This window comes from Ornithorhynchus anatinus, chromosome 2 (genome assembly GCF_004115215.2).
Source record: "Ornithorhynchus anatinus isolate Pmale09 chromosome 2, mOrnAna1.pri.v4, whole genome shotgun sequence".
Classification (NCBI taxonomy): Eukaryota; Metazoa; Chordata; class Mammalia; order Monotremata; family Ornithorhynchidae; genus Ornithorhynchus; species Ornithorhynchus anatinus.
The window spans coordinates 18,738,929-18,755,811 of NC_041729.1; the positions used below are offsets into that span (position 1 = coordinate 18,738,929).

General features: G+C 44.3%; 1 protein-coding gene across 3 annotated transcripts in view; it reads right to left on the reverse strand.

Annotated features, from left to right (window-relative positions):
• P2RX7 (purinergic receptor P2X 7) overlaps positions 1-16,497 on the reverse strand; it is a 28,111-nt gene extending 11,614 nt beyond the window's left edge. The window contains exons 1-5 of one of the 3 annotated variants that reach the window (XM_029058815.2): positions 16,265-16,497; positions 6,659-6,803; positions 5,440-5,505; positions 2,400-2,472; positions 1,278-1,374 (exon numbers count right to left, since the gene is read on the reverse strand). In XM_029058815.2, the coding sequence (XP_028914648.1) occupies positions 1,278-1,374; positions 2,400-2,472; positions 5,440-5,505; positions 6,659-6,803; positions 16,265-16,389 (506 nt within the window). In that variant the 5' untranslated portion in view covers positions 16,390-16,497. The remainder of the gene's footprint in view (positions 1-1,277; positions 1,375-2,399; positions 2,473-5,439; positions 5,506-6,658; positions 6,804-16,264) is intronic. The other 2 variants (XM_029058813.2, XM_029058814.2) reach the window with 2 other exon arrangements.
• Positions 16,498-16,883: the final 386 nt, after the last annotated feature.

The following is a 16,883-nucleotide window of genomic DNA, read 5'->3' on the forward strand; positions in this document are numbered from 1 at the left end:
GTAGTCATTCAAACAGCATGGCCTAGTGGAAAGAGCCCGGGCCTTGGAGTCAGAAGACCTGAGTTCTAATCCCAGCTCTGCCAATTGCTTGCTGTGTGACCTTGAGCAAGTCACTTAACTTCTCTCTGCCTCAGTTTTCCTGTTCTCCCTCCTACTTAGACTATGGGCCCCATGCACAGGATTGTGTCCAACCCAACTGACTTGTATCTATCCCAGTGCTTGTAACAATGTTTGACAAATAGTAAGCACTTAACAAATACCGTAGAATAAACAAACAAAGAGGAGATGTATGTGTAATAAGGCTCTGAAGGTGGGGAGAATGGTGGTCCATCAGATGTAAAGGGGAAGGTAGTTCCAAGCCAGAGGAAGGAGGTGGGCAAGGGGTCAACAGTGAGATAGATGAGATGAGATAGACGAGGCTGAGGCTGGCATTGGAGGAGCAATGAGTTTAAGCTGGGTTGGAGATAAAGGTAGGAGGAGGAGAATTAATCCAGTGCCTTAAAGTTTTTGGTAAGAAGTGTCTGAAGATACGAAGGTGAGGGGGCAACCACTGCAGGTTTTGGAGGAATGGGGAGACTTGGGCTGAACTTTTTTCAGGAAAATGATCTGGGCAGCAGAGTGAAGTAAGAGCTAGAGTGAAGAGACGGGGCAGGAAGGTCAGCGAGGAGTCTGTTGCAGCAGTCAAGGAGGGATATGCTAAGTGCCTGGATCGCATGGTAACAGTTTGGGTGAAGAGGAAAGGATAGATTGTAGATAGGCCATTAAGGTAGAACTGACAAGGTTTGGTAATAGATTGTGTACATCGAATGAGAGAGATGAAACATACTAGGATACACACTCACAGAGCCTAGAATATTTACCCACCGAGATGTTTTCGAGGTGGAGAGGACTGGAGAAGCAGAGACAGCAGGAAAGGTAAGTGAAACTGCAACTGTCACTATTCCCGCCACCGACTGGCCAGTTTTTTGAGCCTCTGCTAAGAAATACCTTTGGGCTCAATGCCAGCCAGTCTGCTCAGTGCCCAGGATACCTCTATGGATAAGTATATCAATCTGTGAGGGTGTATTTCTTATTGTATGGGTAGGGTTTATCTCTCCTTGTTTCTTACTGCATCTCTCATCTCCCTCTGTCTCTCACCTCTACAAAAAATAGCCTTTTTGTATACACCAGATACACCAGAGAGAGCAAGGTGGACCTGCCACTCAATTCCTACTTCCCTTTAGAAAAATGCCATCTACTATTTTCCCAGATGAATTCAATCACTGACTGTATCTTACTGGGGGGCGTCTCTTAGTGCTTCTACGGGACACCAGGAAGCCACCTCACATGTCTTGCGGGTTTCATCATATTTCACACACTTTCCTGTCTGAATTCCTGTTATGAAGGAAGCAGATATATTTTAAAAATCAGTGAATTGAGGCCCAGTTTTTCCCTGAGGAAGACATGGACATGGCCCACAAATTTAAGAATACCAGAGAAACCTATGCAGGAGATTAGGACAATGAATGTATATCCTGAGTGTGGACTGGCATTCTCACCATTCTTTTTCTGAGTTCCTCTACGGTCCCAGACACTAACCCCAAACGTCCTTGGGTGTCAGTTACGTCTGGAAGCCTGAGGACAGAAACTAACAGAGTGGATCTGTACCTTCTCAGGAGAAACAGTGTGGTCGTGTGGATAGAGCACGGGCCTGGAAGTCAGAAGGTCATGGGTTCTAATCCCAGATATGCCACATGTCTGCTGCATAACCTTGGGCAAGGCACTTCACTTGTTTTGACCTCAGTTACCTCATCTGTAAAATGGGGATTAAAAATGTGAGCCCCTTGTGGGACAGGGACTGTGTCCAACCTGATTAACTTGTATCTACTCCAGTGCTTGGCACGTAGTGTTTAATAAGTACTATTATTATTATTATCATTAATACTTCTGTTCCCATAGTTCTCAGTGGGGCATGGGGTGCTGCAGTGGACCAAACGTTTCTTTGGACAGGACCCAAAAGAAAATTCAGGTCACAGCCCCAGCCTTTAGCATCTTCCACAATCTGCTCTGAAGCATCCTCCACTTATCAATTTTTCATTCTTTTGTCTCCTGCTTAGGTCCAGGTAAGCCCTGTAGGAGCTGAAAGGAGCAATGCTTAATTTGTAAACCAATCAGAGCTGGGGCTTGAGCAATTATGTAATTTTACATGTCAGATTATAATGACTTTGAATGTGTGCAATCTCACTGCCATTATTACCCATGACAATAACTCTGCTGGGGTTATGAACTGCCAACTTGAGAGTGCCAGGGCGGAGCACAGACAAACCTCAGTTGTAAATTAAACATTGGAAAGGAAAGAAGATGTAGGGAAAGTGGCTTTTGATCTTTTGTTTATCCCTGGGATAGGTACTGACACATACCTTTGCTCTGTGGGTCCATCCGCCCAGCTTTACATGAACGATCTGTCGAACATAGAGTCCTGGGACTGGGATACTGATAAAAAAAAAAAGAATAGGATAGGGTGCAATGTCATACACTCATCCCTTTAATACTTAAAACCAGATAATAATAGTGATGGTATTTGTTAAGCACTTACTATGTGCTAGGCACTGTATTAAGTGCCAGGGTGGATATAAGCAAATCAAGTTGGATACAGATCCTGTCCCATGTGGGGCTCACAGTCTCAATCCCCATTTTTCAGATGAAGTAACTGAGGAACAGAGAAGTGAAGTGACTTGCCCAAAGTCATACAACAGACAAGTGGCTGAGCCAGGATTAGAACCCATGACCTTCTGACTCCTAGGCCCGTGCTGTATCCACTATCCCTTAGAGCAGGGAGTGGCTGGCTTGGTCTATATTATTTTGACTTGGAGAATAGGGCAGAGTGGATCGAAGACTCAGCATCACCATCAAAAGGATTGGCAGGAAGTGAATGTGTGTTCAGCCCTGTGTGCTGGCCTGAGATACTAAGGTTTAATCAAAGCTAAGGATCTGGATGAAGAACAGTGTGTTAAGCAAAGTTTTCCTTTTTTTCTTCCTTAGGGTAGATATGGGACTCAGAGAAAGGGTGAATGCAGGCAAAGAACTTTGTTCTCCCCTACTTTCCTTCGAGGTTCTTTAAATTCTTCTGCTTTTTGCAACATTACCTTGCTGCCCTCAGAGGAGGCAACAAAACCACAGAGAAAGACTGTTGGTGGAGACTAGAATAGCCACCCCAGACACCAAGAGCCAGGAACTAGGAACATTAGAGGAAACTTCAGGATCACTGCTCTTTCTGTGTGGGCCAGCGGTCTGTCTTTGGGACTTCCCAGCCAGGGTGTTCCAGGGCCTAATTTTCAGGTCAACTAGTGTCCGTTTGTTGTTAGGGGCATACATCTTAAAAGCTGATGGTGTTTCAACTTTCTCTTAAGAAAATCCTTCTTCCAGAAGGCATTCACTGGCCAATCCCTACTTCCTTGGTCCTGTCAGTCCCATTAGCACCGCACCCCCCAACACTCGTGTGGATATTGGTATACCTATGCCTCCAATTTATTCTTTTGGTTGTTATTATGGCCATTTTTCTTTTCTAACCGTATATTTTACAATTTGTGAGTCCTCTAGACTGCAAGCTCCTCAGGGCAGGGAACATGTCTATCAGTTCTTTTGTATTATACTCTCCCAAGTGTTTAGTACAATTATCTGCACACAGTAAACACTCAGTATATACCATTGACTGATTGAGTTTTATCAAGACTTAGTTCTGGGCCCCCTTCTAGTCTTCATCAGTACCCACTCCCTTGGAGAACTCATTTGCTCTCATGTCTTCAATTACCATTTCTATGCTGATGATTCCCAAATCTACCTCTCCAGCCCTGACCGTTCTCCTTTTCTCCAATCTCACATTCTCTCCAGACTTTAAGATATCTCTACTTGGACATTCCAACAACACCTCAAACTAAACATATCCAAAGTAGAACTCATCTTCCTACCAAACCCTGTCTTCCCCATGTATTGCCTATCATTGCAGACACTCTCCTTTCTATTTCACAAGTCTGTAAACTCAGCATTATCCTCGACTCATATCTCTCATTTGACTCAAAGTTCAATCTCTACCAAATCCTGTCAGTTCTACCTTCACAGCATTTTTTATGGTATTTAATAATAATAATAATAGTAATTATGGTACTTGTTAAGCGCTTACTATATGCCAAGCATTTTTCTAAGTGCTGTGATAGATACAAATTAACCAGGTTGGACACTCTTAATCCCCATTTTGCAGATAGGTAACTGAGGCCCAGAGAAGTGAAGTGACTTGCCCAAGGTCACACAGCAGACATTCGGTGGAGTCAGGATTAGAACCCAGGTCCTTCTGACTCCCAGGCCCGTGCTCTATCTACTAAGAAGCACTACTGTGTGCCAGGCACTGAACTGAGCACTGGGGTAGGTACAAATTAATTGGGTTGGACACAGTCTCTGTCTCACATAGGGCTCAACATCTTAATCCCTATTTTACAAGTGAGGTAACCGAGGCACAGAGAAGTTAAGTGACTTTCCCAAAGCCACTCTGCAGACAGGTTTGGGAGCCAGAATTGGAACCCAGGTCCTTCTGAATCCCAGGCTTGTGCTCCATCCACTAGGCCATGCTGCTTCTCAAGATTCATTATTGCTAAGCTCCAACATTGCTAAAATCCACCTTTCCCTCTCCATCTAAACTGCTACTACATGGATCCAAGCATTTATCTTCCTCCTTGACTACTAATCACCCTCTTTGCTGACCTCTCTGCCTCCTATCTCTCCCCACAATAGTCCATACTTGACTCTGCTACCTGGGTCATTTTTCTCAAAAAACATGAAGTCCTCTTCTTCCCATTCCTCAAGAACTTCCAGTCATTGCCCGTCTACCTCTGCATCAAACAAAAACTCCTTATCGTAGGCTTTAGAGCACTCAATCAGCTCGCCCACTCTTTATCTTACCTCCCTGATTTCGTACTACAGCCCAGCCTGCAAACTTTGCTGCTCTAACACCAGTTACTCACTGTACTGTGATCCGGTCTCTCGTTTCATCTTTCATTTCTCTTCTCTCTGAATGCCTGGAGAGAAGCAGTCTATACTTCTACAGGTTCCAAATAAAGACAGAGGTATGCATTAAACTTACCCAATATAGAAGAGGATGTCTACTACCAAGACCAACTTGAGACTTCCGAATCCGATGCTTTGAATATGGACAATTTTCACATAGCTTTACTGGCACATGCCCAGTGCCAGAATGATTCTAGCTTCCCAGGTCCTCTCTCCTTTCAGACATGGGCTCTGGAAAACTGCCTATCTCCCTATGCAAAGTCTGAGTTTATTCACCCACCCCTTGCCCATCAATTATTCCAAGCAACTGCAGAGTCTACCCTGCCCAGATTGTGTCCCATGTGCTAATATAGGAACTGCTGTATAAACAAAAATAGCAACTAACTGAAAAGTTTTTCTTACCTCAGGACATTGACCCTGACGCTGGTATGTTTCTATGAAGTTAGTCAACACAAAGAAGGAGTTTCCCTGGGGAGAATAAGCATAGGAGGATATAAGGAACTTTACAAAATTCTGGTATGTTCAATCGTATTTATTCAGCACTTACTGTGTGCAGAGCACTGTATACCTGAGGAGAGCTATCTAATGGTAACAACACAGCTTTCTGGGTTGGCACTGGGGGGACAGGAAAACCTGAAGCCATTTATGAATATTCAGGAGTCTGAGAAATGGTCAATTTTTCTAAAGCTTCGGGCTGGAAAGGGAGAATAAGACCAAACGAGATATTCTGCAGTTTACTGAGGAATAGGGATGTGGCTAACGGGAAACCTAACCCTAACACTTTTCATCTGGTCACTGGAGCTACTTTTCCTCTTGGTTTGCAGTAAAACTTTGTTTCTGTAAATCCAAAATACCAATGATTGAGACTTCTCTCTCCCCCTGCATTTCAGATTAACTCAGTAGTGATCGACTAGTCAGTTCGAGAAGCAGCATGGCGTAGTGGATAGAGCATGGGCCTGGGAGTCATGAGGTCATGGGTTCCGATCCTGGCTCAGCCATGTGTATGCTGTGTGATCTTGAGCAAGTCACTACACTTCTCTGTGTCTCAGTTACCTCATCTGTAAAATGGGGATCGAGCCTGGGAGCCCACATGAGACAGGGACTGTGTCCAACCCGATTTGCTTGTATCCACCCCAGTACTTAGTACAGGGCCTGGCACATAGTAAGTGCTCAACAAATACCACAATTATCATTATTATTAGCAGTCACTTCAAATTTAAAATTATTTTGAATAAAGCAGTTTCAATTGAATGAAGGTTTACTGTATTTTTATTCATTTTGTTATGAGTACATTTTTGTCTAGCACACAGTAAGTGCTCAACAAATACCACAATTATCATTATTATTAGCAGTCACTTCAAATTTAAAATTATTTTGAATAAAGCAGTTTCAATTAAATGAAGGTTTACTGTATTTTTATTCATTTTGTTATGAGTACATTTTTGTCTAGCACTTTCTCTGAGTAGAGGGCTATTCCAACCTCACTGATTCACCCTAAGGGTCAGAGACCATCTGAAAAATACAGTTCCATGATCCCACTGTAGCTCAGAGCTTCCAAGTGGACAGGGAGAATGATTAATACTGTTTCAAGAAAGATCAGTAATGGAATGCAGACACTCACCGGCAAGGAAAAGGTGTAATCTGCAGTGTCAAAGATTCTCGGCAGTGTATGTCCTTTTACCTCTGCCAGACCTTTCACTTTGGTGTGCACAGAGCTGATGAGGGGCTCCTTGTGCTGATAGAGCTTGTCCTTCACTAAGGCAAAACTAAATTAGGAGGGAAAAAAGAACAAAATACAGTTTTCAAAGTCTTCAAATTAACTACTGCAGGCCCCTTCTCAACCAAAACAATATGGCCTCCTTGATTGGAGGGCTAGAAATTGCCTCTCAGTGCTCTTCATTGCCTTTATGTTCAGAGTGCTGAAGGGAGTCTTTCCTCTCACCTCTCCTACATTCCCTTTCACAGCTGACTCTGAGTCTAATCCTTAAAACTGAGTCTAATCTTTCCACTTCATAACTTTTCAATCCATCAGTGGTATTTATTGAAATAATAATAATAATAATGTTGGTATTTGTTAAGCGCTTACTATGTGCGGAGCACTGTTCTAAGCGCTGGGGTAGACACAGGGGAATCAGGTTGTCCCACGTGGGGCTCACAGTCTTAATCCCCATTTTACAGATGAGGGAACTGAGGCACAGAGAAGTTAAGTGACTTGCCCACAGTCACACAGCTGACAAGTGGCAGAGCTGGGATTCGAACTCATGAGCCCTGACTCCAAAGCCTGTGCTCTTTCCACTGCGCCACGCTGCTTCTCAAAGCACTTTGAGAAGTGCTTGAGAAGCACTTATTGAAAGCACTTATTGTGTGCAGAGCTCTGTACTAAGTGCTTGCCTAGAGTTCAACCACTCAATCAATCAATCAATGGTATTTACTGAGCACTTACTATGTGCTTGGGAGAATACAATCTCTCCCAGAACACCCCACTCTCCATCTGCAATCTTTCTGGTAGTGTATCCATAGAGTGTTCTAGGTAAAAGTTAGGAAGTGGTTTATCATTGCCTCCTTCCGTGTAGTAAACTCGAGTCTCTGCCCTCAACTCTCTCCCATGCCGCTGCTGCCCAGAATGGGTGAGTTTTGACTTGTAGCAGATTGCCTTCCACTCGCTAGCCTCTGCCCAAGCTAGGATTGGAATGGTTAGGCCTCCCTGCAGTCGAGACTGGTAGAGTACTGGAAACTCTCCAGATGTGATCCAGAGAGAGGAATTAGGGCATTATTACAGCTTTAAGTCATTCTCTCTGGATCTAGAATTATAATAATAATAATAATGGCATATTTATTAAGCCCTTACTCTGGGCTAAGAATTGAGGTAGAAAGAAAAAGACAATCAGGTCGGACACAGTTTTTGCTCCACACGGGGCTCATAGTCTTAGTGGGAGTGAGAACAATAGTGAATCACTATTTTATAGTTGAGGAAACTGAGGCAGGTGGAAGTTAAGTGACCTGACCAAGGTCACACACCAGGCAAGTGGCAGGGGTGGGTCTTCTGATTCCCAGGCCCGGGCTCTTTCCAAAAGGCCAAACTGCTTCCCAAGAGTTGCCCACATTAGGTTGCTCCAGAAGGAAAGTTGCAAACCAGTCCTCGCGCCTTACTGGGTTGCTTTACTCTGAAAGGCTTTTGCCACTTGCCTTGGGGCCTGAGCTTTACAGGGAGCCTGCAGCTCCCCAGACAGGGTCAAGTCAGGTCAGGTCCTTTCCCGACCCACCCTTAGGTGGGGCTCCTACCTCTCACTAGCTGGTTCTTCCCTACCTCATTCCTTTTAGTGTAGGAGGAAGCCCAGGATTAGGTTTGGGTGTAGACCCATTAGTTCGGGAGGAAAGGTAGGAACAGGCCTTATGTTTGACAAGAAATTTCAGGCATGTAACAACAAATCCATCTCCATGGCAATCGGGGCAGCCTCAAGGCTTTGGCAGGGTTCATCATTTTCCTCCACCCTCTCAAACTCCCACCCAAAGTTGGAAACAATTAGGGAGCTGATGCAACCTCTTTCCCTCCCATTTTACCTCCCCAATCTTTCCTGCCCAGTTCTAGGCTCCTGGAAGTTTTCGGGGTCAGGGTGAAGAGCTTTTTTGGGTTCCGGTATATTCAGCTCCAAATACCAGGGAAGAGGGAAAAGATTATTTAATGTGGAGATATGATAGAGACTCTTGGCAAATTATCCAGATTTTTTTTTGTATTTGTTAAATGCTTATTATGTGTCAAATACTGTTCTAAATTCTGGGGTAGGTACAAGTTAATTAAGTTGGACATTCCTCTGTGGTTGGTCAAGGAGAGGACTGTGGAGTATCCTGGCATGATGGCATTCATTTTAAAAAATGCCATTCAGAAAAGCAACTGAGCTTAACAGGACAGCTTTCCTCCTGAAACCCACTTTATTCACAATGGTAACTCCATGTAGGAAATGCCACAGCACCCTGCTGATTTTTGTTTTTATTCTTGGTATTAGTCTGAATTGTGTGACAGTGTTCATCACTGCTGATGTGTGTGTCTCCAGTCACTTAGCCCCACTTATACCCTTAGATTGTGCAGTTATTGTTGTTGATCACCTCACTTACAACACTTAAACTTCTCTGACCTCACCAGGACCCCTCGATCTCCGCCCTCCAATCCGCCTATCCCTTCTTCCCTTCCCAGGACCCCCTCTTCCTCTATCCAACCTCTCCCCATACCTTGCCCCACCCCATCCCTTCCCTGTTATACTATCCCAGCATGGCCCCTCATCTCTCACCCCCGTGCTAGCCTCCGTCAACTCACTCAATCCAGCCCCTCCCTGCTCCTTGCACCCCTAAACCCCTCCCCACCCCCCACAGCCTCAGCTTAGTGCTACCCGTAGAACCCCCAGCTCCGTTATGGGAAATCTTCTCTTCATCCTTGACCTGTTCCTGATCCAGTCACTGCTCCTCTTTGCTACCGGTGAAACTTGACTCTCACCAGATGACTTTGTCTCCCCTGATGCTGTCTCTAGAGGGGGACCTCAACTTCACCCACTCCCCCAGGCTCACTGGGAAAAGGGGAGGAGTACACTTCTTTCTCGGCCCTCAGTGTCTCTTTCCCCCCTCTCAGGGTTGCACCTGGAGAGCTTTCAGTATTCTACCAGTCTCGACTAAGGGAGGGAGAGTCAAGTAGAGGCCTACCCATTCCATTCCAGGCTTGGGCAGTGGCTAGTGAGTGGCAGGCAATCTGCCCACCTGTGCTGGGCAGCAGCGGCATGGGAGAGACTCAAGGGAGGAGATTCAAGTTTACTGCATGGAAGGAGTATGAATACATGACCAGAACAATAGCAGATGGAGGAGGAGCATTCTGGGAGAGATGTGTCCAAGGAATCGCTATGGGCAGAGACGACTCTATAGCATAAGACATATGTCTCTTTTGCACCATTCCACCTTTCCCATCCCTTTCTTTCCCTTCCTTCAAAACCCATATCATCTGCCTCTACCACCCATTCGAGATACTAGTCATAGTACTCTTCCATCCCCGAGGGCCCACCTCCAACTTTCTGAAAATCCACCCCCTTCATCTACACCGCTGACCCCATCTTTTTGCAACTTATCAAAGCACTTGCCCTCTCACTTCTTTCCTCCCTGATAGCAATCTTCAATTGTTTGTTTTCCAGTGGCTTTTTCTCCATTGCTTTCAAACAGGCTCAAGTCTTCCCTATCCTAAAAAACCCCCTCCCTTGCTGGCTCCCTCCAGTTATCTGCCCATCTCCCTCCTACCATTCCTCTCCAATCTCCTCTAGTGAGTCGTCTACACCTGCTGTCTCCAGTTCCTCTCCTCAATTCTCTCCTTGATCCTCTCCAATCTGGCTTCCGTCCCCATCACCCCACAGAAATCTCTCTCTCTAAGGTCACAAATGATCTCCTTCTTGACAAATGCAACAGCCTCTACTCGATCCTAATCCTCCTCAACCTCAACCTCTCAGTTGCCTTCATCACGGTCAACCATCCCCTCCTCCTGGGAACATTATCCAACCTTAATTTCACTGACATTGTCCTCTCCTGGCTCTCCTCCTATTTTTCCAGCCACTCATTCTTGATCTCTTTTTCTGCCTCCTCTGCCTCCCAACCCCCTAACTGTGGGAGTCCTTCAAGGCTCAGTCAGCATCATGCATGGTGGATCCATCAGCTGTGATGGACGAGTGGGTGTGGCGGACTGCATCTTATCAGCGTGGCTCAGTGGAAAGAGCCCGGGCTTGGGAGTCAGAGGTCATGGGTTCGAATCCCGGCTCTGCCACTTGTCAGCTGTGTGACTGTGGGCAAGTCACTCCACTTCTCTGGGCTTCAGTTCCCTCATCTGTAAAATGGGGATGAAGACTGTGAGCCTACGTGGGACAACCTGATTACCCTGTATCTACCCCAGCGCTTAGCACAGTGCTCTGCACATAGTAAGCGCTTAAATACCAACATTATTATTATTAATGAAGAATCCACCCTTAACATAACCAGTACCAGAGCTCAAGCTATGCTGCGGAGTAATTTTCTTACTGGACCTGCCATAAAGTAGGTGAAATGAGTCGGAGTTTAGAGTTGGGGTAGGATTAAAGCATTAAATATTTTGTGGCTAGCTTAGAAAAATCAAAATTGTAAAATGAATCGATATCACTATTGTTTGGATAAAAAAGTGTGGTCTATTAACAGTCCAAGAAGTGTGGTTCTTTCAAAAATATATTTCTATGGTCTGTCTTATTACTGTTCTCCTTCTTAAAGGACAGAATAATTACATCTATTCAAGTAGGATCCACTAGAATTGCCTTATAATGGCTGACAGCCACCGCATTTATCATATGAATGCCACACTTAAGGTTTAACAACATAATTCATCTTGAAGAAAATTTTACTTATTACAAATAGTGCCAAAAGCTGATGTTTCTATGTGCCATACTCTATGCTATTTTAACGAAGTGCATTTAGCATTTCTACCTTTCTTTCAGGAAACAGAGTAAGAATACAAAATGCTAAATATGCCTGTAATTTCACTTCATATTTAATAGAAAGTAATAATATATCTTGTACCTTTTTCCCAGTTGATTATTGTTACATAAAAGAGTCGTTCTTTTGGCAAAAAGTAGCTGTGAGTTTTTGCTTGAACTCTTGTTCCTGTGGGCATTTTATAATCATATAAGTAATTTGCGTACAAGTGAAGATTATCATTGTGAAGAATATCAGGGCTTGGACACTAATGAAAACATGCTTAAGTATATCCAGTACTTTCATTGACTTTTTTACCACTTCTTGCTGCCAACATTCTCTTTTTATAATTAAAAAAACAAACTAGACTATATACTTAAAGAAAAAATTTGTCTGAAGGTATTAATTACGTGTTCAGTGGTATTAAATACAGAATAATAATGTTGGTATTTGTTAAGCGCTTACTATGTGCCGAGCACTGTTCTAAGCACTGGGGTAGACACAGGGGAATCAGGTTGTCCCACGTGGGGCTCACAGTCTTAATCCCCATTTTACAGATGAGGGAACTGAGGCCCAGAGAAGTTAAGTGACTTGCCCACAGTCACACAGCCAAGTGGCAGAGCTGGGATTCGAACTCATGAGCCCTGACTCCAAAGCCCGTGCTCTTTCCACTGAGCCACGCTGCTTCCCCAAGCTTCCCACAGAAGTCTGGTGAAGATTATTTTGACCTCATGCTTTATGATTTCCAGGTTTTATGCTGTGTGAGTTTATACTGGTGTGTTTTCTATATCCAGAGGTGCAGCACAGCATAGTGGATAGAGCATGGAGCTAGGAGTCAGAAGATCATGGGTTCTAATTCTGGCTCCTCCACTTGTCTGCTGTGTGGCCTTGGGCAAGCCACTTCACTTCTCTGTGCCTCAGGTACCTCATCTGTAAAATGGAGACAAAGATTGTGAGCTCTGTGTGGGACCTGTGTATCTGTGTATCCACCCCAGTGCTTAGTACAGTGCCTGATGATACATAGTAAGCGCTTAACAAATACCTTTATTATTTCCTATTGGAAATCAGAACAAGTCCCCAGATGTCCTACAACACTCAAATTAAAAAAACACACACACAGCAATAACACAATTGTTACAATTGTTAGAGAAGCAGCGTGGCTCAGTGGAAAGAGCCCGGGCTTGGGAGTCAGAGTTCATGGGTTCGAATCCCGGCTCTGCCACTTGTCAGCTGTGTGCCTATGGGCAAGTCACTTCACTTCTCTGTGCCTCAGTTCCCTCATCTGTAAAATGGGGATCAACTGTGAGTCTCACGTGGGACAACCTGATTACCCTGTATCTACCCCAGCGCTTAGAACAGTGCTCTGCACATAGTAAGCGCTTAACAAATACCAACATTATTATTAACATTATTATTACAGTAATTTAGTTTGTTTCTGGTAAACTCTTCAAAGACTTCAGATGAATTCTATCCTTCTATACCTCGTTCTGGGCAGGGAGTGTGTCTACCAACTCTGTTATATTATACTCTACCAAGAGTTCAGTACAGTGCACTCACACAGTAAATGGTCAGTAAATATCATTGATTGATTGATTCTAACCCCAGCTCTGCCATGTCTACTGTGTGACCTTGGGCAAGTCACTTAACTTCTCTGTGCCTTTTCAATGCCTGGCACATAGTAAGCATTTAACAAATACCATTAAAAAAAACTCTAAGGGAGGCTCTTTAAGGGAGACATAACTAATCTAACAGGCCCAGCGATCATAAAACCAAGAGGTGGTTTTATTCTGGGAAGTGATTCATTTATTCTCTTGCCAGAGTGCTAAGCACATGAGTCCTACCCAAGTATTAGCTTTCTCTGGTTAACTTAATTTTTAAGATAAGCCTCAGTGGTTTGGTTAAGGAGAATTCAGAGAGCAATCAGAGTTAATTGCACTGCATCCACACTGCAGACATAAATCTCCATTTTTTAAAAGAAGGTGGTTTACAAAATTCAGATTGATATTGTCAGTAAAATATGCAAAATGAGAGATTTTTAAAGACTGTAAGGCTCCTGAAATGCCTGAAGCATAGATATAGGCAAAAACAGCGAATGTAGACACTTCCTGTGCATTGTACTCAACTCCTAACAATAGCTTCCTCCACCCAGCTCTAGCAAAAGCTGGCGTAAAAGGGTAAAAATGGTTCCGTCCCTGGAACATCTAGCTTTTGTCCTGATAGACACAATAACAGGAAGTTCCCTAAGCCGGGCAGAAAGGCTAGGTCAGTGTGAGACATTTCAGCAACCCTCCACCCTGAGAATGTGATGAGTGTTGATGAAGTTGACCCAGACAGAATCCCAGGGGGAACGTTTCAACCAGTTCATTTCTCTCTTACAGGACCCAAAAGAGTAACAGGGGACACCCCCTCCCCAACCCAAATGCTTGTCACTCACCCATACGCCTGAATGGATTTATCGGGAATGACCAGAAAACAGCTTAGTATAACCAAAACCTAGGGCCTAGGCCTAGAGTTAATATGCAGATTTGCAGATTCCTCCATCCTCCATTCCAGATAGCAGCAGAAGTGGCTTTAGTGATATAGGAGACCCTTCAGTCTTTCTGCCAAGCCACACTAACCCCCTGCCTTCCTCACCCAGAACAGGGCTGAGGAAGTTCAAAATTCACAGACAGGGAAGTTGCAGGGTCTAGAACTAATCAGGGGCCAGTTTTTCAGGTCCTGATTCAGACATTAAAAAACCGAGGATCCAGCCTGCCCTAGCCCCAAATTTTTTCAAGATATTCCCGCACTTTGGTCCGGCATGGTTTATAGGAGCTGCTAAATGACTCTGACTCCCCACAGCTCTGTGATCCAGGCTCCACTAGAAACACCGGCAGACTTTTCTGCTAAAGGCAGACTACTCTGCAAAAGTAGGTTCTTCTATCAGTCTGCTTTTACGTCAAAGTAAAGATGATCAAGCCAAAATGAAGCAGATTTAGCTTCCTTCCTTATCTCCCCTGTTTCTTTGGGGCCCAGGGAACAGGAGGAGGGAAGAGTCAGTACTCATCTCTTTGAACCTGATTGGGCTAGACACTGAGCTGACCTGCCCATCCACACTAGCTTGAGATCTGCAGGGGCCAGGCCTGGCCTGAACAGGACTCGGCAAGAATCATCTCCCACTGCAGACGTGTGCTATCTTTTAGCCCCATGCGCCTCCCCACTCCTGTCTTTCTCTCCCTCTCTAGACTGTAAGCTCATTTTGGGCAGGGAATGTGTCTGTTATTGTTGTACCCTCCCAAACACTTATTACAGTGCTCCGCATACAGTAAGCACTCAATAAATACAATTGAATGAATGAAGACACAGACAGGACAAACAACCTAGCCCTGGACTCCTCACTTGAAAAATTTGGAATAATCTGAAGAAGAAAATATCCTCTGTTTTGGTGGACAAGATTCAAAACATCAAGCACAGCAATTGTGGACAATTGAAGAGCTTTCTTTCCATTCCATGAAAAGACTCAAGAAAAAGCAGATATGGTTAATACTCAATAATTCTCCATCAAAAAAGGCCTTACTTAAATCGGAAAAATCTGGAGAGTTCTGTACTTAGTATTACCACCTAATGTTGTTCCTTATAAGGAGAAGCAGCGTGGCTCAGTGGAAAGAGCACGGGCTTTGGAGTCAAGGCTCATGAGTTCGAATCCCAGCTCTGCCACTTGTCGGCTGTGTGACTGTGGGCAAGTCACTTAACTTCTCTGGGCCTCAGTTCCCTCATCTGTAAAATGGGGATTAAGACTGTGAACCCCACGTGGGACAAGCTGATTCCCCTATGTCTACCCCAGCGCTTAGAACAGTGCTCGGCACATAGTAAGCGCTTAACAAATACCAACATTATTATTATTATTATTATTATAATGAATATTATTTAAGAACTGAAATAGTTATCAAAATCTCTTGATTTTAAGGGAACAAAAGATGAGCTTGCTGATTCTCACAACTGAAACCACCTTCCTAATAAGGTGAATTTACTACATTAATCATTTGTATACACTAAAATGTTTTGGGAATAGCAAAACCCTCATTTGTTGCTACCCCTTTGCTTCCCCAAATGATTTGTTCCATAGCTACCTTGTTCTCCTCCCAATCTCAAAGTGGCTTTGTTGTTGCTCAGAGTTCTGCTGGCATTTTCTGGGAATGAAATCCTATTTGCAAGCCTCTGCAGCACTCTCCTTCTCTTTCCCCCCACTAGTTAACATTGCTGGTGTAAAGGATTTGGTGATCTGACACGAAAATTATCTTTACTTCTTGGCTCCAGGGTTCTTCGATGCATTTTCCTACTCTCCTGAGCCTGTTTTGCCCTACATGTTACAGCTGGTCTTCCATCCAGGCGTTTACCATGGAAGTGCAAACATTTCAACCCTAAGGCCTCTCTCTGCAGCTTCCTGGCATTGTTCTTTCCCTGCAGTCAGCCATGCCAGAACAAATTTCAGATTTGAAAATATAAGTGGACCTGTATCATAGAAGACAAAAGTGGTCTCTTGCTGTTCCTTATTATATCTTGTGCTTGCAAAGAGAGAAGAAGGAAGGGGAAGTGGGATTGTCTGGTGATAGTTTCACTGGAAGGTTAAAGAAAGAGGATGAAAAGGCAAATTTAACTTCTGAAAAGTTGCCATACAGGCTTTCCAAAAGGTGGCATTTCATCATAGACCGCTCTACTTAGAGAGAGCACTGGTTACCTTGGAAAACAAAGAAAGAATCTGAGGACGTCGCATTCGACTTACCTAACATAGGAAAACACTATCATGTGGAGAATCCACTTTATGTTCCCATATGTCACGCTTTGAATGCGGACAACTTTATCGGTCTCATATTCGCACACGTTCCTCCAGCTGCAGTCCCCTGGCATGCTTCCAGCAGTCACGCTCCCTTTTCCCACCCCCTCAGCTGCAGCCTGCCTGCCCACTCCTGCAGTTAAAGACGCATGCAGCACGCAACCCACCAACAATGAGGGAAGCTGCCTGATTTCTTATGAGGATGCCATCACTTACAGCTCCTCCAATGAAAAATAACCAAAGGCGGAGCCAAGCCAGGGGTTGGAGGAGAGAAGGGGAGCAAGAAGGGGAAGGAGATGCTGTCACTGCTGGTAAAAAAAAAAAAGGAAGAAGAGAAGGAACAAATAATGAAAGTAAAAGCCTGCCCTGCGTGCGTGACAGGGACACGACCCCTCCACAGCCGCCTCCAGTGCCCGCACAAAGATGGTTTTCAAAGGAAGAACATTTCTGAAATTCCCATTTTCCCCTTCTGACATCACACATGAACTTTTAGTATTTTGATTCATTTTGACCGAAAAAAGGAAATGTCAAAAGCCCGAATGCTCTGATTTTGCCTCCAAAGAGAGAC